Source organism: Trichomonas vaginalis, chromosome I (assembly GCF_026262505.1).
Source record: "Trichomonas vaginalis G3 chromosome I, whole genome shotgun sequence".
In the NCBI taxonomy this organism is placed as follows: domain Eukaryota; phylum Parabasalia; order Trichomonadida; family Trichomonadidae; genus Trichomonas; species Trichomonas vaginalis.
The window spans coordinates 13,118,267-13,145,408 of record NC_067203.1 but is presented as its reverse complement, the minus strand read 5'-3'; the positions used below and the strand labels follow the sequence as shown (position 1 = coordinate 13,145,408).

The 27,142-nt window shown below is 33.7% G+C and overlaps 9 protein-coding genes and 1 pseudogene across 10 annotated transcripts; 6 read left to right on the top strand and 4 right to left on the bottom strand.

Moving 5' to 3' along the window:
* Positions 1–218: 218 nt before the first annotated feature.
* Positions 219–4,326, bottom strand: TVAGG3_0978750 (annotated as a pseudogene). Its single transcript has one exon. A coding segment is annotated over exon 1 (4,108 nt).
* Positions 4,327–5,583: 1,257 nt separating this feature from the next.
* TVAGG3_0978740 (metallo-hydrolase/oxidoreductase family) lies at positions 5,584–6,347 on the top strand (the record flags this gene model as incomplete). The annotated part of the gene is made up of 1 exon (XM_001329079.2): positions 5,610–6,347. One exon carries the CDS (start codon positions 5,610–5,612, stop codon positions 6,345–6,347), a length of 738 nt encoding a protein of 245 aa, XP_001329114.1.
* A 28-nt stretch (positions 6,348–6,375) lies between these two features.
* On the bottom strand, positions 6,376–9,889 carry TVAGG3_0978730 (glycogen debranching enzyme family; the record flags this gene model as incomplete). The annotated part of the gene is made up of 1 exon (XM_001329080.2): positions 6,439–9,888. The coding sequence occupies one exon, from the start codon at positions 9,886–9,888 to the stop codon at positions 6,439–6,441; it is 3,450 nt and encodes a 1,149-aa protein (XP_001329115.1).
* Positions 9,890–10,692: 803 nt separating this feature from the next.
* TVAGG3_0978720 (glycosyltransferase family) lies at positions 10,693–12,025 on the top strand (the record flags this gene model as incomplete). The annotated part of the gene is made up of 1 exon (XM_001329081.1): positions 11,010–11,990. The coding sequence occupies one exon, from the start codon at positions 11,010–11,012 to the stop codon at positions 11,988–11,990; it is 981 nt and encodes a 326-aa protein (XP_001329116.1).
* A 188-nt stretch (positions 12,026–12,213) lies between these two features.
* TVAGG3_0978710 (uncharacterized protein) lies at positions 12,214–13,206 on the top strand (the record flags this gene model as incomplete). Its single annotated transcript, XM_001329082.1, has 1 exon — positions 12,478–13,176. One exon carries the CDS (start codon positions 12,478–12,480, stop codon positions 13,174–13,176), a length of 699 nt encoding a protein of 232 aa, XP_001329117.1.
* A 2,796-nt stretch (positions 13,207–16,002) lies between these two features.
* TVAGG3_0978700 (phosphatidylinositol-4,5-bisphosphate 5-phosphatase protein) lies at positions 16,003–17,547 on the top strand (the record flags this gene model as incomplete). The annotated part of the gene is made up of 1 exon (XM_001329083.1): positions 16,031–17,530. The coding sequence occupies one exon, from the start codon at positions 16,031–16,033 to the stop codon at positions 17,528–17,530; it is 1,500 nt and encodes a 499-aa protein (XP_001329118.1).
* Positions 17,548–17,780: 233 nt separating this feature from the next.
* On the top strand, positions 17,781–18,502 carry TVAGG3_0978690 (hedgehog receptor protein; the record flags this gene model as incomplete). The annotated part of the gene is made up of 1 exon (XM_001329084.1): positions 17,788–18,333. One exon carries the CDS (start codon positions 17,788–17,790, stop codon positions 18,331–18,333), a length of 546 nt encoding a protein of 181 aa, XP_001329119.1.
* Positions 18,503–18,806: 304 nt separating this feature from the next.
* On the bottom strand, positions 18,807–20,476 carry TVAGG3_0978680 (VPS9 domain family; the record flags this gene model as incomplete). The annotated part of the gene is made up of 1 exon (XM_001329085.1): positions 18,938–20,449. One exon carries the CDS (start codon positions 20,447–20,449, stop codon positions 18,938–18,940), a length of 1,512 nt encoding a protein of 503 aa, XP_001329120.1.
* A 3,261-nt stretch (positions 20,477–23,737) lies between these two features.
* On the bottom strand, positions 23,738–25,153 carry TVAGG3_0978670 (NAD(P)H-binding; the record flags this gene model as incomplete). The annotated part of the gene is made up of 1 exon (XM_001329086.1): positions 23,738–25,153. The coding sequence occupies one exon, from the start codon at positions 25,151–25,153 to the stop codon at positions 23,738–23,740; it is 1,416 nt and encodes a 471-aa protein (XP_001329121.1).
* Positions 25,154–26,525: 1,372 nt separating this feature from the next.
* On the top strand, positions 26,526–27,060 carry TVAGG3_0978660 (CGI121/TPRKB family protein domain-containing protein; the record flags this gene model as incomplete). The annotated part of the gene is made up of 1 exon (XM_001329087.1): positions 26,536–27,057. The coding sequence occupies one exon, from the start codon at positions 26,536–26,538 to the stop codon at positions 27,055–27,057; it is 522 nt and encodes a 173-aa protein (XP_001329122.1).
* Between the last annotated feature and the right edge of the window lie 82 nt (positions 27,061–27,142).

Genomic DNA, 27,142 nt, shown 5'->3' with positions numbered 1-27,142 from the left:
TTAATATGCCTTTTTTTTACTCACAAAATCTAGATTGAGAGGCGGTCAATGACTTTTCAGGGGATATTAACGCATGAAATTTAGTATTATTTAGGGTGATATGCTTGCCTATTATTTCAAAAAAATCTAATGATAATGCATAATTATTGTTTGAACATGAATCATTTAACTTTATTTTACAAAATGGAATGTTTCATTATTATGTAGCACCATATTTTTTAATTACTGTCATCATTATCACTATCACTATCATCATCACTATCACTATGATCATCGTTACTGTCATCTTCATCACTATGATCATCGTTACTGTCATCTTCATCACTATGATCATCATTACTGTCATCATTATCACTATCATTATCAATATGATCATCATTACTGCCTTGACAGAAAAGAACAAATTGGTGTGATGCTTTTCCATATTTACCTTTAGCATTGATATCTGCACCATGTGAAATAAGAACTTTTGCTGTTTCTTTGCTTTTATTGAGTGCTGCATGATGAAGTGGAGTTTCGTCATCTTGATCTTTAGCATTGATATCTGCACCATGTGAAATAAGAACTTTTGCTGTTTCCTTGCTGTTGGAATATGCTGCTTTATGAAGTGGAGTTTCGTTATCTTCATCTTTAGCATTTACATTTGCACCATGTGAAATAAGAATTTCTGCTGTTTCCTTACTGTTTTTGAGTGCTGTTATATGAAGTGGAGTTTGTCCATCTTTATCTTTAGCATTAATATTTGCACCATGTGAAATAAGAATTTCTGCTGTTTCCTTACTGTTTTTGAGTGCTGTTATATGAAGTGGAGTTTGTCCATCTTTATCTTTAGCATTAATATTTGCACCATGTGAAATAAGAATTTCTGCTGTTTCTTTGCTGTTGGAATATGCTGCATTTTGAAGTGGAGTTTCGTTATCTTCATCTTTAGCATTTACATTTGCACCATGTGAAATAAGAATTTCTGCTGTTTCCTTACTGTTTTTGAGTGCTGTTATATGAAGTGGAGTTTGTCCATCTTTATCTTTAGCATTAATATTTGCACCATGTGAAATAAGAATTTCTGCTGTTTCCTTACTGTTTTTGAGTGCTGTTATATGAAGTGGAGTTTGTCCATCTTTATCTTTAGCATTAATATTTGCACCATGTGAAATAAGAATTTCTGCTGTTTCTTTGCTGTTGGAATATGCTGCATTTTGAAGTGGAGTTTCGTTATCTTCATCTTTAGCATTTACATTTGCACCATGTGAAATAAGAATTTCTGCTGTTTCCTTACTGTTTTTGAGTGCTGTTATATGAAGTGGAGTTTGTCCATCTTTATCTTTAGCATTAATATTTGCACCATGTGAAATAAGAATTTCAGCTGTTTCTTTGCTGTTGGAATATGCTGCATTATGAAGTGGAGTTTGGTTATCTTCATCTTTAGCATTTACATTTGCACCATGTGAAATAAGAATTTCTGCTGTTTCCTTACTTTTTTTGAGTGCTGTTATATGAAGTGGAGTTTGTCCATCTTTATCTTTAGCATTAATATTTGCACCATGTGAAATAAGAATTTCTGCTGTTTCTTTGCTGTTGGAATATGCTGCATTATGAAGTGGAGTTCCATTATCTTTATCTTTAGCATTTACATTTGCACCATGTGAAATAAGAAATTCTGCTGTTTCCTTGCTGTTGGAATATGCTGCTTTATGAAGTGGAGTTTCGTTATCTTCATCTTTAGCATTACATTTTGCACCATGTGAAATAAGAATTTCTGCTGTTTCCTTACTGTTTTTGAGTGCTGCTTTATGAAGTGGAGTTTGTCCATCTTTATCTTTAGCATTAATATTTGCACCATGTGAAATAAGAATTTCAGCTGTTTCCTTACTGTTTTTGATGCTGCATTATGAAGTGGAGTTTGTATCTTATCTTTAGCATTAATATTTGCACCATGTGAAATAAGAATTTCTGCTGTTTCCTTACTGTTTTTGAGTGCTGCTTTATGAAGTGGAGTTTGTCCATCTTTATCTTTAGCATTAATATTTGCACCATGTGAAATAAGAATTTCTGCTGTTTCTTTGCTGTTGGAATATGCTGCATTTTGAAGTGGAGTTTCGTTATCTTCATCTTTAGCATTTACATTTGCACCATGTGAAATAAGAATTTCTGCTGTTTCCTTGCTGTTGGAATATGCTGCTTTATGAAGTGGAGTTTCGTTATCTTCATCTTTAGCATTTACATTTGCACCATGTGAAATAAGAATTTCTGCTGTTTCTTTGCTGTTGGAATATGCTGCATTATGAAGTGGAGTTCCATTATCTTTATCTTTAGCATTTACATTTGCACCATGTGAAATAAGAAATTCTGCTGTTTCCTTGCTGTTGGAATATGCTGCTTTATGAAGTGGAGTTTCGTTATCTTCATCTTTAGCATTTACATTTGCACCATGTGAAATAAGAATTTCTGCTGTTTCCTTACTGTTTTTGATGCTGCTTATATGAAGTGGAGTTTGTTATCTTTATCTTTAGCATTATATTTGCACCATGTGAAATAAGAATTTCTGCTGTTTCCTTACTGTTTTTGAGTGCTGTTATATGAAGTGGAGTTTGTCCATCTTTATCTTTAGCATTAATATTTGCACCATGTGAAATAAGAATTTCTGCTGTTTTCTGTTTTTTGAAATGCTGTTTATGAAGTGGAGTTTGTCCATCTTATCTTTAGCATTTACATTTGCACCATGTGAAATAAGAATTTCTGCTGTTTCTTGCTGTTGGAATATGCTGCTTTATGAAGTGGAGTTTCGTTATCTTCATCTTTAGCATTTACATTTGCACCATGTGAAATAAGAATTTCTGCTGTTTCCTTGCTGTTGGAATATGCTGCTTTATGAAGTGGAGTTTCGTTATCTTCATCTTTAGCATTTACATTTGCACCATGTGAAATAAGAATTTCTGCTGTTTCTTTGCTGTTGGAATATGCTGCATTATGAAGTGGAGTTCCATTATCTTTATCTTTAGCATTAATATTTGCACCATGTGAAATAAGAATTTCTGCTGTTTCCTTGCTGTTGGAATATGCTGCATTTTGAAGTGGAGTTTCGTTATCTTCATCTTTAGCATTTACATTTGCACCATGTGAAATAAGAATTTCTGCTGTTTCCTTACTGTTTTTGAGTGCTGTTATATGAAGTGGAGTTTGTCCATCTTTATCTTTAGCATTAATATTTGCACCATGTGAAATAAGAATTTCTGCTGTTTCCTTACTGTTTTTGAGTGCTGCTTCATGAAGTGGAGTTTGTCCATCTTTATCTTTAGCATTAATATTTGCACCATGTGAAATAAGAATTTCTGCTGTTTCTTTGCTGTTGTAATATGCTGCTTGATGAAGTGGAGTTATACCGGAATTAGTTTTAGCATTAGCATTTGCACCATGTGAAATAAAATATTCAACAAGGGACGGAAGAATAAAATCAAATGAATATGCAAAGCATGAATCAATATCATTAGTTTGATCTAAGTGAATTAAGAAAACACGAAGATTAATTTGTGTACAACAGCGCCCTAAGTTAATTTTAATTTTATGTTCATTCATCAAAAATGAAACAAAATCAATGTTATGTGAAGTAATTGCATACTCCATGCATTTTTCATCTGGTTTTTGATATTTCAAGCACTCATTCATAATCTCCTGATTTCCACCTAAAAATGATAAATAGAGACATTCTTTGGTTATTTCAGAATGGAATTTTGTGATGAAGAACTTAAAACAATCAACAGATCCATAATAACAGCATAGTTCAAGATATGAATATTGATCTATTGATGGTGGATAAAATGAAGATTTTAATTTTTGATGTTCATCAAATTCGCCTTTTTCGATGATGGAAATTAATAACACTTTGTCATCATCCATGATTGCCCTGTAAATTGTATTCTCTTTATGAATATCCGATGAATAATTTTTAGATTCAAATTTCTCGAATTTTCTTCTGTTGTTTTCTTCAAGCACTATTCCATATTCTTTATATAAAAGGTAATCAAAACCAGGATCAACGCGTTTAATCTCTTTTGGATGATATTCCTCAAAGATTCGTTTGACAATGTATAAATACGACTTCATGTAGCGGTTATTAATTTTTGCAATTCGTGATATATCGGAAAGAATCTTATTTGGAGGGTACTTATATGAATTGATTAAATTTTTGATATCTTGATAAATTTCAGATAATTCTTTTTCGTCTTTTGTTTTAAGCTGAAATAATGAATCGAATGCATCACAATAATCTTTATAAGTGCTCATCAATTCATTGTTATGAGTTGGCGATACGGTATGGCCTGATATCATCAAAATTTTTAGTTGCGACTACTTTTTTTTGCGGAAAATTTTTAACTGCGACTACTTTTTTTTTGTGTGTGTGAGAGTGAGTGAAGCCTGTTAAAAATGCTAATGATTATTTTTAATCGAACAACATTTGAATCAAAAATAATCGTATGTTTGATAATTTTTAATTGCGACTATTTTTTTTGGACAGTTAGGCAATAAAAGTGACTGACAATGCTACGTAAATACCCCTATATTTCGTCCTCTTATTTCCTAGTGACGTTCTGTGAAAAGATAATTTTTGATGATTTTTGATGAACATAAAGAGTTGTTATAATCGTCGTCCTACTTTTCCATTTTTTTCCCTTTTTTCTCACTACAACCGATAGAACCTATGAATCAATTCATGATTCGCATACCAAAAATTCGAGAAAAAATTATAAATGATGTCTACCTCATCAAACCCTAATGTTGAGAAAAGATGCGAAATCATAATCAAATTATTTGGCACAAAATCAAATTTTCTTTCTTAAGAACAGTGAAGTTATAAAATTTATCTATGTGAGAATATGAATAGTTGTAGATTTATAGAATATGAGGAAATTGAAAAATTTCGAGCATATGAGAATAAAAAAATGGTAAAAATGCACATTTTTTGATATAATTAGGATTTAATAGGAAATACAATATGTATGGAAGTGTGATATTGCAAGAAATTATCACACAAAGCAATGAATAAGAAAGAATTGGAGAAATTCAATTGTTTAAATGTAAGTTAAAATGTTTCTAAGTAGTGGATGATTGATACGTATGTTATTTTGACTAATCAACATCTGATTGTTGACTTTGTTCCTCATCTGAGGTACTTGTATTAATTTTAAGAAAATTGCATATTTATATTCAATCCTATTGTCTGTATCCGATCCAACTTAAATAATTTACTTAGGAACGACAAAATAAGCTATATTTTGCGTGGAGAGAAGATAAAGTTCATCAGTAAAGGATAATTAAGTATCTCATAAGGTCGATGAAAAAATGAGCGTTTTTAAAAAACCGCCGTTTGAGAGGAAAATTGAGAGCCCCGATGTATACTTTTTGACATTGTCAAAAACTTTGAAAGGACCAAAAAAATTTTAGTGTCAGAAAGTTTACAAATGTATACTTTCTGACAAACAGACTCTCAGAAAGTACTCAAACTGCAGTTTTTAATTTCCGCACTTTTTTTGGCGACCTTATAATTAATTGTATGACTTATATCAAAATGAAGATTGTCGATATGATCGTAGATTTTCAAAAAAAAAATAATTATGAAGTTGATAGTTCTTGGAAGCGGTGGATATTATACAACCGATGACACACATACTCCATCATATATGATACCAGAATTGGGCATAATTTTTGATTCTGGAAACGGTATACACAGAGCTCCTCAATATGTTGAAACTGAAACTATTCATATCTTTTTGAGTCATGCACACTTAGATCACACAGAAGGGCTTCGTGTTGTTAATTATCTTTATAATGATAAATGCACAAAAATTATCGTTCATGCACGAAAAGAAATTATTGAGGCTATTCCTCTATTATTTAATCAGCCATTTGCAGGTGGCCATACGATGCCATTTGAGTTGGAAGAAGTTGAAGCCGGAAAACCAATTCAACTTCAAAATGGTGTTACTATTACAGCTTTTGAGCTCAATCACACCTCTCCAAACTTTGGATATAGATTAGACACACCGAAAAGGTCAATGGCATATGTTACAGATACAACATTTATACCAGAAAAAGATTATACTCCACATCTTCATAACTTAGACCTTCTTTTACATGAATGCTATGCAACAGCAGGTGATGTTCAGCAGGCTGTTGAAATGGGCCATACTTGCCCCGAACAATTTGTTTCTATTTGTAAAGCTACAAATCCAAAGAAGGCTTATACAATTCACCACCGACCAAAGGGTGGAAAGGAAGAAAATATAGAATTTATTAAGAAAGAATTTCCAAATGCCTTCATGGCCGTTGATAAACAAATAATTGAATTTTAATATACATGTTGATAAATAAATTATTGAATTTAAAGTTAAAAGTTTTATATTTTTATCAAAAAAATTCAAATTAAAAAAAATTATAAAAATATTAGTCAAGGTATTGGCTCCAATCGATGAATTCCTCATCCTTGAGTTTCTGATAGTCGTAGAAAGCGTCAAGCAATGATCCGACTGCGTGAGCTGAGATTCCGTAGATCCTAAGATGGTTGATAACAACTTTTGCGAGTCCGATCGCTTTGATATCCTCACCGCTGAGTCTTCTCTTCATTGTTGCAGAAGCTCTGATCAAGAATGCAACAGTTGCAGGGATGATGTTCTCGTTCAACTTTGGAATCTTCTGGCTGACATTTCTGATGTAATCAACAGCATGAACAGAGTCAAATATCTCTGGAGCAACAACCATAGAAAGAAGAACATCCACAATGACTCCATCGTATTTTCTTTCCTCGGAGTAGTACTTTGCATCAAAGGATTTCTCAATTTCGTTGTGCCATTCGATGAATGTCTTGTTGCAGACTGTTTTCTCAGTGATGATATTGTGGGATTGGCAGTAGTCGAGCCAGCGAAGGACAGATGCGAGGAGTGCAGTGCTCTTGATTGTTTCAATGGCACCGTATCTCTCAATGATCTGGAAGACGTAGTAGAGGAATGTCCTTCCATTTGGTAATTTCTCAGTGAGAATGTCTCTGCCGTTTGGAGCAAGAAGGAAGTAGTCCTGAAGTGCTTGTGGATACAAGAGAGCAATAGCAGCGTTACCTGAGTCAAGTGACTTTTGAGCCAAAAGAGATAACTCTCTTCTTGCATCTTCATATCTTCCTGTAACAATGAGATTGCCTCTGATTGCAACTAATACTTCCTTCAGGAGAATCTTAGTGCCAAAGAGACATTGTTCTGGAAGTCTGTTTGCGAGGAATCTTCTTTCGCCACTTGTTCCGTACAAAGAGATTGAATATCTTGTGAGCTGTTGGATGAACTCATCTTGTTGTGTAGCAAATGGTGTTAACTTGAATGAAAGAGTCTTTGTGAATAAGTTGTTGATGATTTCCATGAGTTTGTAGAAATATTTTGGCAAAATACTGCGAGGCTGGAATTTCTTATATGGAATAAGTTCTGTTCTGAGGAACTGAGACAATGAAATCAAATTTTGTGATCTGAAAAGTCTCTGTGCAGTGTAATCCAAAAGCCAGTCACCACTCTTCAAGTGCTTTGAGATGGCTGCTTCATTTTCATGGTATACACGTAATATTCCATCAATTCCTGAGATGTTGATTCCTTCAATGTTGTATCCTCCATCTTCAGTTTCGCCTTTGAACATCAATCCATTGAGGTCTGTGAGTGAGAGATCCTGGAGTTGCTGATCAATTGCTGCTTCAGTTGTTCCGTTGTTGAGTTTCTGTATTACTTGTTTAGTCTGTTCGCCATATTCAGTGTCGTAAACAATAACAGCTCCAAGTGGTAATTTTTCAACATCAATTCTTTGCTCAGCGATTTGAACGAAATCAGCAATTTTAGTGTTGAAGTGGACTTTATCTGAGATAAGAGCTTCAAATCTGAGTGTTACTTTTTCTGCTGGAATTTGGATCTTCTGAGGTGTATCATCTGAGTATTTAAATCTTGTGAGCATCCAGACACCTTCACCACTGTCGGAGTTCATTCTGTGGATTGAAAGAATTCCTCCATATGCGTGATAATCTGTTTCGCATGAGAGATGGGAGAGTTCTGTGTGGAGGTTGTTGAGTGTTGAGCGGATCTCTGCGTATTTGCTGGCCTGGTATGATGATCCAATTGGAGAGAAAGCCATTGAAAGGGAGGCTGACAATGAAAGCGGATTTACAACTTTCCAGTCATCGCCTGGAAGTTTGTCAAACAAAATAGATGGAATCTGTGTGTTGATTTTGACAAGATTTCTAAGCTTTGAAACAGATCCAATGTCGCATCCACCTGCTTGCCAAATTATATGTGATAACTCATATGCATCGAGGTTCAAACTGCAGTCTCTAAGGATTGCGTTGAGTTTGAATGTTGTAAGAATCTCAATTCCCTTAGATTCGACAATTTGTGCATCAAGCTGTGTAGTAATGAAGATATTTGGTTTGGCGGATCTTGTCTCATCGATGCAGCGCTTTAGGAATGCTTCATTGGCTGATTTGATGTCAACAAGTCTCAATATTTGAGAAATTCCAGATACTTTGTCGAAAGCTTCTTTCATATGGTTGTAGAGTTCTTGGTTTGGCTCATTTGAGTGGCCATGGCGGAGTTTGATGACTCCTTCGTTGCATACAACCTTTCTTGTGAAGTAGTAGTTCTTTGTTTCATCTGTATTTGATGCGGAATCAGCAACATCTGGAACAAATCCATCGTATGCGACATGAACAAGCTGCCCACATATCTCTTTCTGTGTAAACAACCTTCTTTTAGTGACATTTTGATGGCTATGAAGGAATTCTGCTTCATTCTTGCAAATTTCTTCGCAAATCTCTGTAAATGCATCAATATATGGTTTGTTTACCTCAGAAAGTGTGATCATGAGTTCAGAATTCGTTGTTTCATCAGCTTCTCCGAAAACAGAAACAATATAGTCAATGTCAGCCTTTCTATCTTTGAATGCATCAGCCTTCTCTTTGAATGTCGCATCCTCGTATTTCTTCAGATTTGGCTTCAAATCTTTAGGTAATTTCTTGATGTCGTAAAGAGAGTATTGCTCAAGTACATTATCTGTATCAATGACATAATGGTTCTTGAGGCTGCTTGCCATAAGCTTTCCGAGAAGAAGATTCTTCGTTGCATTGACATCATGGATGAGAGATCTGTCAATGTCGCTAGAAATGGCATAAAGGATATCATCAAGTTCAACAGCTTTCTTTATCCATGGAGCTGAGATCTCGTTAATTGTTAATTCTGGATGAGAAAGGATCCAATCGATGTCATCAGAAAGCTTGTTGAGGTGTATGTCGTTCATGAATCCAATATTATACTTCTTCTCGATTTCTGGAAGTTTTTCGATCAACTTGAAAGTCTTTGTGGATGATTTTTCTTTCTTTGACGCTGGTATGGTTTGTTCGACTTCAAAGTCAGAAATATCTGTCTCTGCATTAGTAACAAAGTGGATTATGTTATATCCATTCTTTGAAACTTCTTCAATCTTCTCAAGAAGATTGGAATAGTCCTTGTAGTCAACTAAATTGATAGATTGGATTCGTAAATCATTCTTTGGAACCTTCTTATTGTTGATCGTAATTGTTGGATCAACTAAAATGTAGAGCTTTTCAGATTCTAAATCTGAAACTTTGAACTGGAGAAAATACATGCCTGGTTTGGATAACTCGAGATCATAGGATAGATTCTCAGCGGCATTATAAGGCTTTGTTGGAATAATTTTCTTTGCAGCTGGATAATCAGTTAAAATCTCAAGATCCTTTGAGTGAAAATTGGAGCCGAGTGGAACAATGATTCGTAGGACTTTATCTGATCCATTAAAATGGATAATGCTCGTCTCCAATTCACCTGTTTCTGGGAGTTGCAATGTCTTTGTAAGCATATTTCGATTGATTTATCGTCAGACCAATTTGTAACTCAAATAACTTTACTTTCTATCAAATATTTTATATAAACCGTATTTATTTGAATATTCCATTCATTTCAAACGATTTCTCTTTATGGAATTTTAAATCCGATTATAATCTTTTTATTTTATATTCAAATAAAAAAAATCAATTCACTTTATTTTTCGAGAGCTTGAATGGTTGGTGAACTAAGTACATGATCTTACCAATATAATTATTATTAGCTATGAAGATATTATTATTTCAAAATAAAAAACTTGCATGTCAAGAGTACATTCGAAGACCATCAACTAATAATTCAAGTAATCTTTTAGAATTAAATTCATCTATGTAGTGGCCACTTAATACTACCATTAAATGAAAATTAGATGATGATTTCGGACAATCTCTTAATAAATCATCAATTATTGCTTCTATGTCTCATCTACTGAGCCCATCTATTAGTTGTTCGAGCTACATATATAGAAAGTAACAAAACTCCTGCTGGTTATGAAATTGTTTTTGTTTGTAAGTGTAAACATATAGTAGCTGATAGAGAAGTACATTCTTTACTACATGAACTTGCTTATTGACTATTCACATATGTAAATGTTCCTGATAATTCTATATTAGTTTCTATTAATATAACAATGACAAAGACTATCAACATATAGGAGTCACTCTAGTTTTATAGATATATCTCAAAGATTTGTTGAAACTCATATAAGTTTTCCTTTTGACTTGTTGTAGAGAAATTTTTTTTCGAAAATAAGTCAATTTTTTATTTTTTCTATCTTGTATTTCACTTTTGGCTAGGTCATTAGAATTTACATACTATTTCATTTCTTTTTCTTTCTTCCTAGTTGCGCATGCAGTGCACACAATGAAAACAAATGTCGTGTGTCTAGATATAGTTCATATTGGTCCCTGTTTAGAATTAGAAAAAGAAAACATATCAAAACTCAAAATATCAGGAATAGACGAAGGTCTGCATCAAGAATATATTGATCAATTAATTTCTTTCAATTTATCATTCGAAAAACCGAGAATTGGGAATTTATATTGTTTTTTAAAGCACTCAGAAGAAATAAAGCAACATAAATACTTTAATCATTATATGATACTGCCAAATTTTGGCCAAAAAAAATTAATTGATAGTATTAACTGTTTAAAATGTAAAATTGCAATATACAAAGATGCTTACGCAACACTTAATGGCGAATTTGCCATCAATTCCAGAGTTATTTGTCCACCTTTAGAAACGGGTCCTGATTGGATTCGTAAATTTAGGAGTGGACCTGTAGTTTATGAATGTGACAAGGCTTATGTATCTGGTCACATGAATTCAATTAATTTTGGTCACTTTATGCATGATTTTTTGAGTCCATTAATGTTAATGCCAAAAGATTTTCTTGAAGAAGGTGTTTTAATCATTCCTGAAGGCTGCAGAAAATTTGGGGAAGAATATCTAGTAGCTGTTGGGGTATATAAATATATATACATCGAAAAAAGTGAATGGGTTCATGCCCAAAAACTTGCAGTTGCCGTAGATCCAAGACCACATAATTCTCACTTCGGATTACCTATTCAAATGTTGATAGACAAGCTTAAAGATTGCTTTGATATAAAGGATATTGTTCCAACAAGATACGTCCTGATGAACAGAAAAAAATCATATGATAGATATATTGAAAATTTTGATGAAGTTGTAAAAAAAGTCAAAGAGCAAATAACTGACATAAATTTCGAAGTTCTAGAAGATCCAAAAGGTTCAATAGCTGATTATTCAAAGATATTTCCTTCTATAAAATTTTTATTCTCTCCTAAAGGAAGTAACTGCATCAAATCATTATTTATGAGTCCTGGAACTGTTGTAACAATAGCAGCGGCCGATATGTTTGATTATTCAGTTGTTTCTTTCATTCTTTCTTTAGATATCAAACTCGTTTATTTTACTAATCCTGGCTCCAATTACGACTGCTTTGATTGTGATATTGATCTTACAATTGATGCTATAAAAGCTGGTGTATATTGTTTGAAGAACGGAAAATGGCCCCAGCCTGAGAAAGATGTTTCATTTATTGATTATGTGAAATAATAATAAATTTGTTTGTATATATTTTCTTTTATCAATACATTCTTTTTGACTTTTTAAGTTTATGATTCCTATCCGAAATAGAAGGTTTGAAGGAAAAATATATTCGAAATTTTTCATAATTCTTCTGAATAGAGTAATTTTTGTTGTTTTTGATAGTTGGTTTTGTGAGTAGCTTGATTTGATATTCCTTTTGAATTTTGAATATTCTAAAAATAGACGTTTAATTTTGCAAATCTTCATGGAGCAAAATGAGTTTGTCAACAGGATATTTGCTAAATTATCAAATGAAGGATTTGTTCAATCTTATAGATCCCAGCTCAGATTTGCAATTCACAAATTTTCATCTGCAAATCGAGATTTTTCATTTGAACCTTTTCAACATACGCTAAAATCCGAATTATTATGCAACATTATTTCAGAATACATGCAAAGACACGGGTTGAAAAATTCATATAACGTTTTCATTGAAGAATCAGGTTTTCATAAAATGAACGAACCAGATATTTTAAGAATGTCTCATATATCAAATGTTAAATCATCCATATTAGAAACTCTTGTTGGAATCAAGAATAAAACTGGCGAATATCATACAGTTGAAACTCAAACAGATAATCTTTCCCTTGCGCAGAAGCTTTCAAGGGTTGATGAAGCAATAAGAGCTAACAGATCTTCTGTTAAGTCATATGAGCGCCAAAAACTTGTACATGATAGACTTGAGCAGATTAAGAAAGAAAAAGAAATTGAATTGGAGAAAAGACTTCAATACACATTTAACGCTCAAACAACAATGGAAATGAGTCGATCAAGGATGGATCAAACAGAGAAATTCCGTTTAGAAGTTGAAAATCTGAAAGCACAATATGAAACAATGTTCTTGAAGAAGAGTGCTGAGTTCAAACTAGCTAGGGAGCAAGAGGAAGAAGCAACGAAAATGCTTCAAGAGGAATTAGATAAGCAGATTGCAAGACTAAAGGCTGGCTTAGACCCTGCACCATCAAATATTTCCGCTCAACAAGCGCATGAGATGTCGCAAAAGAAGCTTAAAAAACTCCTTGGAAAAGCACAAAATCTTATGAGGAAACGAGAGTCACTTAAGATCAAGCTGAAAGCTGAACAAGAAGCACATAAGCAGACTTTGCGTGAACTTGCCGAGCTTCAGAAGAAATTTGCTTCATTAAGCGTTTAATTTTTAATTTGATTAAATTGTATTTGTTTGTATGGTATCTGTGTAATAGAATTTGTATTATATTTTTCTTTAACTCATGTCTTTGCTTAGATAGAAGCATAGCTAAAAAAATTGAAACATAATTTTTTGAATTTTGATATTTTCAAGCTCAAAATGGCTGTCTCACTTTTGTGGACAAAATGCAAAAACCTATGAATTTTCCTATTTTAATTTGATATTCATAATATATAAGTATTTGTAATGCATATTCTATCTTCTAATTAGTAAAATTACATTGCCCGCCAAAATCAAAAATTTTCTATTGAAAAAATAGCGCCAAGTCCAAAAGTGTCATTTTCTCATTGAAGACCGCAGCTGGAGTCAATGCCGATTATCCACTTGCTGGGATGCTACACAGCCCTTGATCTGGCCAATCATAGTGCTGTTCCATCCACATCAGCAAGTGATTTCGGCATCAGATCTCCACTTGGTCTTCCATGAGAGTTCTGCAAGCCAGGAGTGCAATATCTATACAGCCTTGCTGCTAGGATATAGTAGCTAGGCTGCGTAGATATTGCGCTCCTATGGATATTAGTTATACGTTATTATCCGCATGGGCTCATACTGCCATCCTCTGGTTCCCGAAGGGCCAAGGATTATGTAATTACTCGAATTGGGCAAGGTTCTTCCGAGATCTCTCATTCAAGGAGATATCTCGGAAGAATTTTGCCCTAAAGTACTCTAATTACTGTTCCCTAGTTTCTAAAGAGCTAGGAATTTTGTAATTAATCGAATAAGGCAGGATTTTTCCGAAGTCTCTCATTTGATGAGAGGCCTCGGGAAAATCCTGCCTTAAGGTAATATACTTGTAGTCTTTGGTCTTTTATAGGCCAAAGACTGTAAAATTACTTGAATAGAGCAATGTTCTTCCGAGGCCTCTCAATCGAATGAGAGACTTGGGAAGAACATTGCACTAATGTAAAGTATGTGTGGTACTTGGCCAGCAAGGAGCGAGAGAACTTGTCTGTAATTCGTTTATGCTGAAGTTTTCTGAAGTTTTTTCAATTTGAAAAAAATTCAGAAAACTTCAGCATAAGTTAATGCTGTTGTGGTTCTCTAGCTCTTTGCCGGCCAGAGATCGAATAAAAAGTTTATTGGGTGAGTAGGCTCGATCCATGCCTACCCACTACAAATATACGTTATTTTTTTTATTTGCTATGAGGAAATAGTTTTTCATTTTTATAATACTATATGTTTTACTACTTCATAAATTGTTTATTTTCTTATTAAAACCTAATTTTTCCGTGTGATTCGGAATCTATGCATTCCAAAAATGCGTTTTCCGCTCTCAGAACGTGAAAATATGCACTACATGAGGAGATAAAGAAGATTCTTTCTCACCAAAATTCCAAAAAAATGCGTTTTTCTTTTTTTCTCCGCGAAAAATGTACTTTTTAATTTCGAAATTTTCGAACCATGATTTTTTTGGAGATTTTTCGAAAATTCCAATATTACAGATGTATGTTATTTTATGTACTCTATTAGAATATCTGCTTATTTTCGAGTTTTGATCAAGATTGAAAAATTCGAAAAAATAGAAACATAAGAAATCTCTTTATCTCCTCATGTAGTGCATATTTTCACGTTCTGAGAGCGGAAAACGCATTTTTGGAATGCATAGATTCCGAATCACACGGAAAAATTAGGTTTTAATAAGAAAATAAACAATTTATGAAGTAGTAAAACATATAGTATTATAAAAATGAAAAACTATTTCCTCATAGCAAATAAAAAAAATAACGTATATTTGTAGTGGGTAGGCATGGATCGAGCCTACTCACCCAATAAACTTTTTATTCGATCTCTGGCCGGCAAAGAGCTAGAGAACCACAACAGCATTAACTTATGCTGAAGTTTTCTGAATTTTTTTCAAATTAGGAAAAAACTTCAGAAAACTTCAGCATAAACGAATTACAGACAAGTTCTCTCGCTCCTTGCTGGCCAAGTACCACACATACTTTACATTAGTGCAATGTTCTTCCCAAGTCTCTCATTCGATTGAGAGGCCTCGGAAGAACATTGCTCTATTCAAGTAATTTTACAGTCTTTGGCCTATAAAAGACCAAAGACTACAAGTATATTACCTTAAGGCAGGATTTTCCCGAGGCCTCTCATCAAATGAGAGACTTCGGAAAAATCCTGCCTTATTCGATTAATTACAAAATTCCTAGCTCTTTAGAAACTAGGGAACAGTAATTAGAGTACTTTAGGGCAAAATTCTTCCGAGATATCTCCTTGAATGAGAGATCTCGGAAGAACCTTGCCCAATTCGAGTAATTACATAATCCTTGGCCCTTCGGGAACCAGAGGATGGCAGTATGAGCCCATGCGGATAATAACGTATAACTAATATCCATAGGAGCGCAATATCTACGCAGCCTAGCTACTATATCCTAGCAGCAAGGCTGTATAGATATTGCACTCCTGGCTTGCAGAACTCTCATGGAAGACCAAGTGGAGATCTGATGCCGAAATCACTTGCTGATGTGGATGGAACAGCACTATGATTGGCCAGATCAAGGGCTGTGTAGCATCCCAGCAAGTGGATAATCGGCATTGACTCCAGCTGCGGTCTTCAATGAGAAAATGACACTTTTGGACTTGGCGCTATTTTTTCAATAGAAAATTTTTGATTTTGGCGGGCAATGTAATTTTACTAATTAGAAGATAGAATATGCATTACAAATACTTATATATTATGAATATCAAATTAAAATAGGAAAATTCATAGGTTTTTGCATTTTGTCCACAAAAGTGAGATACTGCTGTTTTTTTGGTCAAAAGTGACAAAAATAAGCGATAAAAATAAACAACAATGAGTAGTCGAAACAACAATTCTACGTTTATGAAACGATCAGGATCTGCTCAAGCATTGAAAGAAAACCAATATATTTCGGATGTTCTTCGAGACCAAGTTACAACAAATTGTCCAAATATTACTCACTTTCAAGATGTTAATGTATCAGTGATCACTTGGAATGTCGCATCTGTTAAGCCTCATCCAATGGTTATTGAAGAAATTCGTCAATCATTCAAATGTGGAGATAAACCAGCTGACGTTATTTTCATTGCTCTTCAAGAGATTGATATGGGTATTGTGTCTATTATGGTCGGATCTACAGAAGTTTCCAATAAATGGAGTAAAATTATTGGTGAAGCTGTCAGCCAAGAACAAGGACGCTACATGGTTATCTCAGAACGTACTTTAGGTGGTGTATATGCTGCAGTAATTGTCAGAATTGAAGCTAAACCTAAATTAGACGTTCACCACGTAAAAACAATCAGATTAGGCGTTTATGGTATGGCTGCCAACAAAGGAGCAGCTATATTTTACTGCACAATGTCATGCGCAAGATTTGTTGTTATAGCTTGCCATTTATCACCACATACAGAAAATCTTCAACAACGAAATGAACAAGTCAGACAACTTTTGAAGACAGTTCAAGGAGCTTATGACTACTTAATTTTCGTTGGCGACTTGAATTATCGTATCACTCTTAGCTATGAAGAAACATGCAAACTTATCGAACAAGGAAACATCGAAAGACTACTTGAATTCGATCAACTTCGCAATTCAATGAAATCAGACCGTCTTATCGGCGCTTTGAAGGAACCTCCTCTTGTATTTGTTCCGACATACAAATTTGATAAGAATTGCGACGTTTACGATACATCTTCCAAGCACAGAGTGCCAAGTTGGACAGATAGAATTCTTATTAAGCGAGGTCCAAGAAGATTAGCAGTTGATAAGTCGAAAGAAAAGAACTTCCCTAAAATGCCAAAAATTATTGCATTCAGAAAAGGCGTTTGCATGTTTTCCGACCACAGATCTGTTACTGCATCATACATCTTTAAAGTCCCAGTGATAGATTACGCAAAGGTCGAAAAGATAAAGAACGGAGTCATCGAAGAATTCGAGGAAAAGAAGGCAGAGTCATCAGCCGGCGGTTTTGTAAAGTTGGAGGAAGTTCCCTCTTCCTCAATGGCGAAATCGGAAGATACATTCGATCCATTTGCAGATATTGATGCACCTCCGATGATTCCAGCAACACCAGTGAAGGTATCCAACCCAGGTACATCAGAGGTGGACTTCTTCGGCTTCAACACTGCTCCACAAGCCCAAACAAAGCCAATTTTCGACCCATTTGGTTTCAATTCTGCCCCACAAAATACGACACCATCACAAGCTGATGACGACAAACCTCTTATCATATTTGACTTCATTGACGCCCCACCTGCTCAAGAAAAGAAAGAAGACCAGCAACAACAAGCTCCTGCGCAGCCAAAGAAAGATGATCTTTTGAATTTGTTCTAAAATATTTTATTGTTTATTTCCTACTAAAATTGATATATATAATTAATGTGCTTCTTTTTTCTTCAATTCAAAGAGCAAGAAAAACTAGAAATCTAAATTCAATATTAAATAAGAAAAAATATGTATAGGCAATTGCATGGTTATAAAGTCTGGGTCTGGGTTTCTTACAAATGTTTTGCTTGAGCAGTCAACTTCGAAGTTATGTAGTGCAACAATGATCTCTTCTTTAGAAAATTATTAACGGTATTCTATAAAATATGTCAGCACAACTCTCAGTCAGTGTATCAGGACAGATACGTTCTTGCACAGTAAAGAACTCTTCTGACTTATTCTGCAAGTTTGCCTTTCAAGCTGGCCACGAATGGACTATTATTTCGGGAATTGATGATGGTGTTACACAAGGAGCACGTGCAAATCTAGATAACGTCGCAATATGGAATTACCCAATCGATATTATATTTCAAGCGCCAAGACCTTCTGGCTGGCCTCAGTTAATTGTTGCAGTATATGGTGAAAATACATTTGGTAATGAAACAGTCATAGGATATGGTGCAGCCTATGTTCCTATGCAACCAGGTGTTCATGATGTTAACATACCTTTATTCACACGCGTACCTTCAACATTCACACAAAAATTCGCTTCATGGTTCACAGGTTCAATGCCAGAAACCATTCAATTTAATTTAATAGCTGGTGGAGATTCCAGAGAAATTATTAAAACAGAATCAAACGGTTTTATTTCTGTTCAATTCAATACAATCTTAACCGGATTAAATAAACTCGATCTGATTGTCAAATCGTAATAATATATGCAACTTGCAGATTGATTGTGATTGATTTGACACTTACACAAGATTTACAATTATCACAAACTTAATCGCAAAATAATTTCATTACGAGGAGTGCCCTCCCAAAAATAAGTTTATTGTTAGTCGTTTAAAGCATGTTCTGAATAAAAATTTAATATTAATATGAAACTCCTATAATTACTGCTATCAATTGAATGATATGTGTGTATATTTGTAGCCATAGTGTGTTACATACCTTGCATTTCATGCATATAAAATTAAATAGTATTTCTTTCAAAAATATAAAGAATAAGCTTATACAATATGTAAACTTTATAAATCTATGTAGGTTTTAATAATATCTACAACTTATGGAGGTTCGCCTATACTTTGAGAAAATTCATTTTTTTATTCATGATTAATACTGAAACATTAAGGTAAATAGCCACAATATTGGCCATTGCAATTTGGTTATTCATATAAATATTGTTTTTTTAATCAATATTTTTTGAAATAAAAAAATTGATAAAAATATCCTTTGAATTATACATACAAAACTCTGATTTTATATCTATTTATAACAAAAACACAAACTATATATCAAAATTAAAAAAGGAAATTAGACGATAGACTTAAAGTTAAAAATACCAAGAGGATCTTCCGAATATGATGCAGCATCTCTAACCTTTGCATTTTCAACGAATTTTCCAACATCAAGTTCATCAATTTTATCACAAACAGTTTTGAACGTAATAAATGCAAATATGAACTGTTGTGGAAGCATAAGACCATTAATGTAAGGTTCAAACACCTTTAATAATGGTGCAATGTCAGGAGGTTCTGCATTTAGCATCAAAATCATCAAAATGTCAATTAAATCATCTGTGCATAATGCGTGGTCGCTCAAAGCCACAATTTGGCCGGTATTTTTCACTTTTTCTGTAATTGAAATTGTGGATGCGATTTCTTCCATTCTTTGAACGGCACTGTACGCATAGTAGCAGAAATCAATTGGACAATATTGATAAGGTAATAATTTGAGGATGGAAATGACTGTTTCGTACTCATTTGACTTCGGAAAATTCTCAATCGGAAGATTGACTAATTTTGGAGGTAAAAATGTGGTCTTGATTCCGAAATAATCGGGTGGATACTTTCGCAATAAAGAATAACGACCAATTCCTCTGATTGCGTTCATTAGTTTTTCTGAAAAATAATTTTCGTAAATTTCACTGAAAACAACTCTGGAAAGGAGCAAAAACAATATCGGTTTGAATTGTTTGGCCTTGTTCTCAATTTGATTGGCAAAAACTTCTGCAAGCTTGAAAATATTTTGACCTGAAGTTTCTGGCTTTTCTAATGCTTGATTGCAGACCGTTCCGAGTGCCTTTTTTGTTCCTTCAATTGGATCTGTATCCAAATAGCTGCAAAAGATATTTTCGATATATCCGGAATCTTTGAAATAATTTAGATCTGTATCAAATATATCTAATGCTTTTTGTAAGATAGTATTCTCAACTGTAGTGAGAGTTACTGATTTTGATCTCCTAATTCCTTTCAATGAAGATTTCATTTTTTCTATGCTCTTTTTTAATTCAACTGCACCGGCTTCCGTTTCAAAACTCGATAAATAGTTCTTTACCATGTCTTTATTGATTGTAACTTTGAAATAAAATTTTTGTTCACGAACAACGTCACAAAAATGCTTTATTAATGCAAGAAGAGCCATCATGTCATTCAAATATTGTGCTTTCTTGTTTAAGTAATCGATTTTAGTTGCCCTTTTACAAAATTTAAGCATAAGATAATTATCTGTGAATTTGTATGGATATTCTGCTGGGCATTGAATTTTGGCTCTAATTTTCCCTTTCTTGATACCAATTTCTATTTGATCTTCTTCAATTCCTTCCAAAAATTTATCTACCGATTTGCTGACTTTCTGTAAAGCTGATTCAACTCGCGATTGAACTCGATAACCGTTCTTGCTAATGTGATCTACAGTGATAATTGAGAAGATCTTCTGATCTTGTTGATGTAAAAAATCGACTTCTGTCTCTGAAAACGTACCCATGATCTTTTTCCATTGCTCAGCGATAATCCTAGTAACCTCTGCTTGGAAATTACTGATCATAACTGTTGTTCTAAGTCAATAAAAAAATTTATTTACTGTTTACAAAAATTGATTGGTCTATAATTTCTGAAAGAATGACGCACAATAATAAAGATGATCCGAATGACTCAATTTTTCTCTCTGGTTCTCAAATTTTTTTTTCTCACAAATAAATCATTTTGAGAGGATCGATACTTTGTAAAGTTATTCTTTTACAAATCTTATATGATAAAATCTTCAGGATTCATATACAATTCGTATTTCAGATCTATACATGGCACGATGGGCGCTACTTTTTTGGCGCCAGCGGCGCCGCCCGCGCCTCCGGTGGCTCCCACTGGTGGGGAGGAGACGATAGAAAAAGATATAAATTTTACTAAAAAAATTGAATTTTGGAAATTCTTTTGATTTTTTTGAATGATTTACGAAGAGATTGAACACATTTTGTACTATGAAATATCGTTATTAATAAATTTACTTCTTAAACATCTATTAAAATCGCAATTTTGAATATTTTTATGATTTTTTTGACCCGATCACTTGCGCCCGCGCCCACTGGGAGGGGCGCTTGTAAAGTATTCAAAAATCAATGTCAACATTTCAATTTTTGCTCCCACCTCCCATTGGGAGGGGGGCATATATCTTGTAGCGTTCAAGTTCAAGTGATGAAAGTGCATAAGAAAGCTCCTTAATCATACCGATAGAAACAGCATTAGGGGCGCCAAATGGCGCTCGGTGATGTTTCCCATAAAAGCTTAATTTCAGGTATCCATAATCATAACCTGTCAGACGCAATAATTCATTAGCACACAATCATCGTTTCTCAATCAAGAAACGAAACGCACGATTGATTATGCTGGCCATTAAATTTTCATATCAAATAATTTACTACTTCAAGAAAAATTAAAGACTATCATCAACCAAAGCTTAAAATTCTCGGTGTTTACAACTCTCATACTTCGAATATGCATATTTCCAAAATAGCATGAAAATTTTTTTCATTTGAGCTCATTTTCTTTTGTTCTATTAACTAATACATGCAGTACAAGCTTGTTATACGTATACTTAATAAGTAAGGTCTTAAGGGAAATAATAAAAAAGAATTTTGCTATTAATTATATTAAACAATATTTATTTGTAATTTCGTGATAATTATATTTCTTATTACAAAGTAAAGGTATTTGATATAATGTTTGCCTTACAAAAATGTTTCCTTTGTCTTGCCACCATAGGTATTCTATTTTGTCACTTTTTGCGCCCGCCGTGCCATGTATATTCAGATCTCTATTCCTTAGAATTTTTGATTTCCCGCCATAAAATTCCATTATTGTCAATCCGTTTTACGGTCTGTCTGATCATGCAATATGAAAACATGCATGACTACAAGCAATTGAATTAAACTACACAGAACTGGCTCTTAATATATATTATTGCTAACTGTTCCGTACCGAAATGCATCACTAGAAAAGTGACAAAAAAGTGGCACTTACTCTTATTTTGTGCGGCAATTTTTCTAAGTTATTTTGTTAAGCTAAATGTGTTATATATCAAATCAGCTTTATAAATATTATAGAAAAGTTTATTTTTATTTTTAATTATTATTATTTTTTAAATTAAAAGAAAACATTAGAATTATATGGATATATTTAAATTAATTATAAAAATAAAATTGAATATATTGAAGTTTGAGTTTATAGGTATACAAATTTTAGAGGCATTTTGGCTGAGAACTATGGTCTGCGAGGTACATAGATAGAATCAGTACCTCGCAGACTATAGTTCTCTATATGGCGCCGAAAAATTTTTGGTGAAATGTCGTCGCATTTCACCAAAAATTTTTCGGCGCCATAGGAAGAATTGGAGGGTGTGAGATACTATTACATGCTATAGTACTCACACCCTCCAATTCTTAGCCAAAACGGCTAAAAATTGCTCACATTTCAACAATTGTGAGCAATTTTCAGCCATTTTGGCTGAGAACTATGGTCTGCGAGGTACATGGATAGAATCAGTACCTCGCAGACTATAGTTCTCTATATGGCGCCCAAAAAAAATTTATGATTGTTTTTTATCAAATCTTATCCATATTATTCTATTAATGTTAATTATATTTTATCAATTATATTTTTTAAATAATAAACACAAAATCCACTAATTTAAAATTGGCGCCAAATGTCACTTTTGCTAGTGATGCATTTCGGTATGATATAAAATTTTGGAAAAACAAAAAAAATTTTACAAGAAAATTCTGTTCAACTTCCGGCACAGTAATCCAAAAGATAAAAGTTTCCGGAAATAATAAAAGAAACAAGATTATCAATTTAAATTTATCATTAGCCCATCATATGAGAAATTGATAGAGTTTATTCAAAATATTGTGTGATAGGTTTACATTTTTGTCAAATGATCTCCCACTTTCCAGCATCATGAAATAATGATATATTTTGCTGTATTTAAATGAGAAATAAACAGTAAACAAGCAAATTTGGTATATGATGCATATGAACACCTATTATTATTATTAAAATTTGCTCATAAAACTTCGAAAAATAATATTACACTTTGAATTAACTTTGTTTCACTGCTAAAATACATTAGTCATTGGAAATAATAACCATATTAAATTGATTCATATCATACATTTGATTTTAAGTAAATAAATTAAAGCGATTTTTGAAAAAAAAGCTTAATTTATTTAATATAATCACTTTAATAAACGATGATTAATGTTATTGTATGTGAGTATAAGTATGTATTTGTCAATGCTCTTGATTATAATTCATAATAACAGAACTTTTTTTTCGATCTTTGTGTTTTATCACTGATAAAAGAACATATATTATAGACATACAATATAATGTTTCTGTTATATGAGTTCTATTCATTCTGAGAAGCTATTTATCGTGTGTTCTCCATCTGTACATAATATAAATACTTTGAAAGAGTTGCTGACATTTGACATGATATGATATAATATGATATGATAGAGAAAAATAAGGATTAGATTTAAAATAAAATAACAAACAAAATTTAATCTATATATAATCAAAACAAAATATATGAATCCATGAAGCTTAGAAGATTGAGTAGCTTCCTCTGATGAGAGTGAATATTGTGAGGACTAAGAACAAAATGACGAATATTGTTGTTAAGTAGATGTACTGGTTTGAAGATGAGACGGCGACAACTGATTTCTTTGTCTTCTTAGAGTGTGTATCGAAGCACTCTTTGTCGAATATCTCGTTGAAGTCGTAGTAGTTCTTCTCTTCGTGGCTGTGGTGTGGATACCATACTTGAGCGAAGAACTTGTTATTCTCTGCGATTCTTTGGGATGAAGCAGTGTGGGCACCAGTGTCCTCCACGGAGGATGAGGTTTGGAGATGCTTCGAACTCCTTGCCGCAGTGGCCGCACTTCCAGACGAGCTTGTCTGTCATCTTGCCGACTGTTGTTGAGACGAGCTCGCCACCACGGAATTCGGCAGCCTTCTTGAGGTCTTCGACTGTGAGTGATTCGAATGGCTTCGTTTCGTCGTAGCCGTGATCCAACTTGCACTTCTCGGATGCAGAGACGTGAGTATCGTAGTGCTTGATTGCGTACTCTGACCAGTTGTCTGGCAACTTCTCGAAGGATTCCTTTCCTCCGTAGAATGAGTCGAGGCGTGTTTTGTCGTTGTTTTTGACCCAGCCGAGTGTTCCGAAGTCTTTGTCACATGCGATCATCTTCATGAAAGGCTTCGCGAGGAATGCGACGTTCTTGACAACTTTGGCACTCTTCATAACTCTGAACTCGAGAGGTGCGTTGTTGCACATGCGCTCGAAGTACTCTTCTGTTGGGAGGTTCTCTCTGAACTTGAGATAGTTCTCGAGGACATCGCTGTCTGCGTAGTAGTGTCCGTGGAAGTTCTGTGTTGCGAACCAGTTTGGCTGGAAGAGATCCTTTGGAGAGCCGAGTCCGCATGTTCTCAAGAGGAGATCTTCGAATTCGAAGTTTGTCAATCTGTAGAATTTGCCACTGCCGATGTTGTAGAATCTGTTCCAGAACTCGTCTGGGAGGTTGAAGTCGACGAAGTTCTTCATCAATCTGCCGCTGTCTTCAACTGTGCACCACTCGAGGACGCCGTTCAGTGGAACGTGGAACATGATTGGCTTCATGTTGTTGAGGAGTCCTGGGTAAAGGATTCCGCTCTGTCTGAAGACTGCCCAGTGCTTGATTCCGCTCTCTGCAAAAACTCTCTCGGCGAGAACTTTTGAGACGCCGTAGTGGTCGTAGACAGAGACTTGGATTGGGTCACCTGTTCTTCCCCAGTGGATTGGATAGTTGCGATCGCCTGTCTCGGCGACACTGCCGATGTAGACAACTTTGACTGTATCTTCGAGTTTGTTTTCGTGAATTGCTTTGACAATGTTCTCTGCACCATCGACGTTGACTGCGTATGTGAGGACTGGCTTGTTATCTGCAACTGGGCTGACGAGACCGCCGATGTGAAGAACATAATCTGCGTTTTGGATGAACTTTGAAACATCATCGTAATTTCTGAGATCACCATAGCAAACATCGATCTTGTCACTTCCGTACTTTGAAACTAATGATGTTGCGATCTTTCTGTCTTTTTCGCTGTCGACGACAAAGATCTTGATCTTCAAGTCTTCGAGTGTGGAGAGTTGCTTGACTGTCTCACTCCCCATGACTCCTGTAGCTCCTGTAACACACACTTGTTTTACCATCTTTCTTGAATAATGATTTAATTTCGAATAATTTTATTATAACTCTGAAAGCTCTCAATTTCGAATTTTTCAATACTTTTCATAAATTTTGCCTCTCAAATTGATGCAGCCTTTTCAGAGGTGATCCAAAAATATAAATGGAACATCTAATAAGATAATTTGGATGTTTTAATGAAGATATGACAATAAATTTTTAGAAAAAATTCAATTCAGCAAAAATAACAGTAATCCAAAATTGGGAACATCATTAACAATATAAACTAAGCGACATTAAAGCAAAAGACTTTATACGGCCCTCATAATCCAATTTGATTCAACAAATTGAATATTTTGAGGATACACATAATTTTGTCAAATGAACTCCCACTTTGCTTCTGCCCCAAAAAATTACTTTAGATGGCTAAAAACATGTTATTGTATGGTATCACATATATTTATATAGTATTGATCATAATAATACTATTTATTTTTATAAGATATGAGTTCGTATAATTTTTTTTAGTGATACAGTATCACCATCATTCGTTTGTTTGGATAAACTGGAGCTTATTAGCATATTGCACCATACCTTTTTGTCTGATATATCATTCATGCAATATTTCAAACAAAAATTTCTAAAATCAGTCACATATTCATGAAATGTTATATCGTATAATGCTAAATTTAATGAATCTTTTATAAATATAACCATATCTAATGGCATTTCTCTAAAATTAAATATGAAATGAAAAACAAAGTTAAAAATTGAAGTTTAATCAATACTGAGATAAACTGGACGTGAATTTTAACACGTTTTCAGTTCTTTTCCATTTTCATATATATTCAAAAGAAAAATAAATATAAAATGCAGTGTTTTGTAACAAATAATCTGTGGATATCTCTGCGATTAATAATTCATCTAGGATTTCCGATGAAACATATATTCATAGTGTATATTGTACGTGGAACAAGATCAGATACAATATATCTTTAAAATTGCTCTTTGATAATGCTAGAAGAGTTGAATACTTTTTGAGTTAATCGTATGTCTGAAAAGAATTCAGTTTTTGTGCGTAAATTAATTTGGCTCATTTGAATCTTCATCTTCAAGGTCTGTGGAATCATAATCGTGTATTAAATCATCTAATTCTAATAGCTTTATTGCTAACTTTTTCATAAATTGTTCTTCATTGAAATTTGATTTATTTTGTTTTACGAAATTAGAACAATTTTCCGCTGAAAATCTGCTCATTCGGTTGTTTATGTTCCTAAAATAGCTATCTATTAGTTGGTCATATGTATATCTATTACTCATACCCAAGTAACAAATATATTATTGTAAACTTCTCAATTTTTATCCCTGCAATTAAATTTTCTCCCCCAAATTAGTAAAAATTTTGAAGATGGTAGAGTTCTTTGCAGATAAATACAAATTTAAGATGTGCTATTTTGAAAACATTGGAGATCCTCAAACAATTAATGATTATATCAAAGCTAATCAACCCCCAGTTGCTTTAATTGATGCAAGAACAATTATTTCCTTAGCACACGTTCAAGTAGCAATTTTAAATATGAGAACAATACAGGAAAGAGATCAAACTCAATCAAAATCAATTTATCTTGAAATCCTTCGTTGTTTATCCCCTGATGGCCGTCTTAATGGCGCTTTAAAGTTCTGTGCAATACAAAAAGATACAACAGCTGTCATTGCAATTACTTTTGAAGATGAATTTCCTAGTATTCCAGGATTATCAGATCCAAAAACATTTGATCAATTTTTGGCAAATCCAAAGACCGACTTTGATAAAATTAAGAAGGCTTTCAAGCTTTCAGATGCAATGCTTGCAACATATAGTCATGAGCAGCTTGTTATTACTACACTTTCTGTTTTGGCATCAAGATTACATCGTGTTAAGCAGATTTAATGAATAAAGAATTGTTTTTAAATGAATTACCTACTTTTAATAAAAAGATTAAAAACAAAAATTAAATTTCTGATTGTAGAGCTGG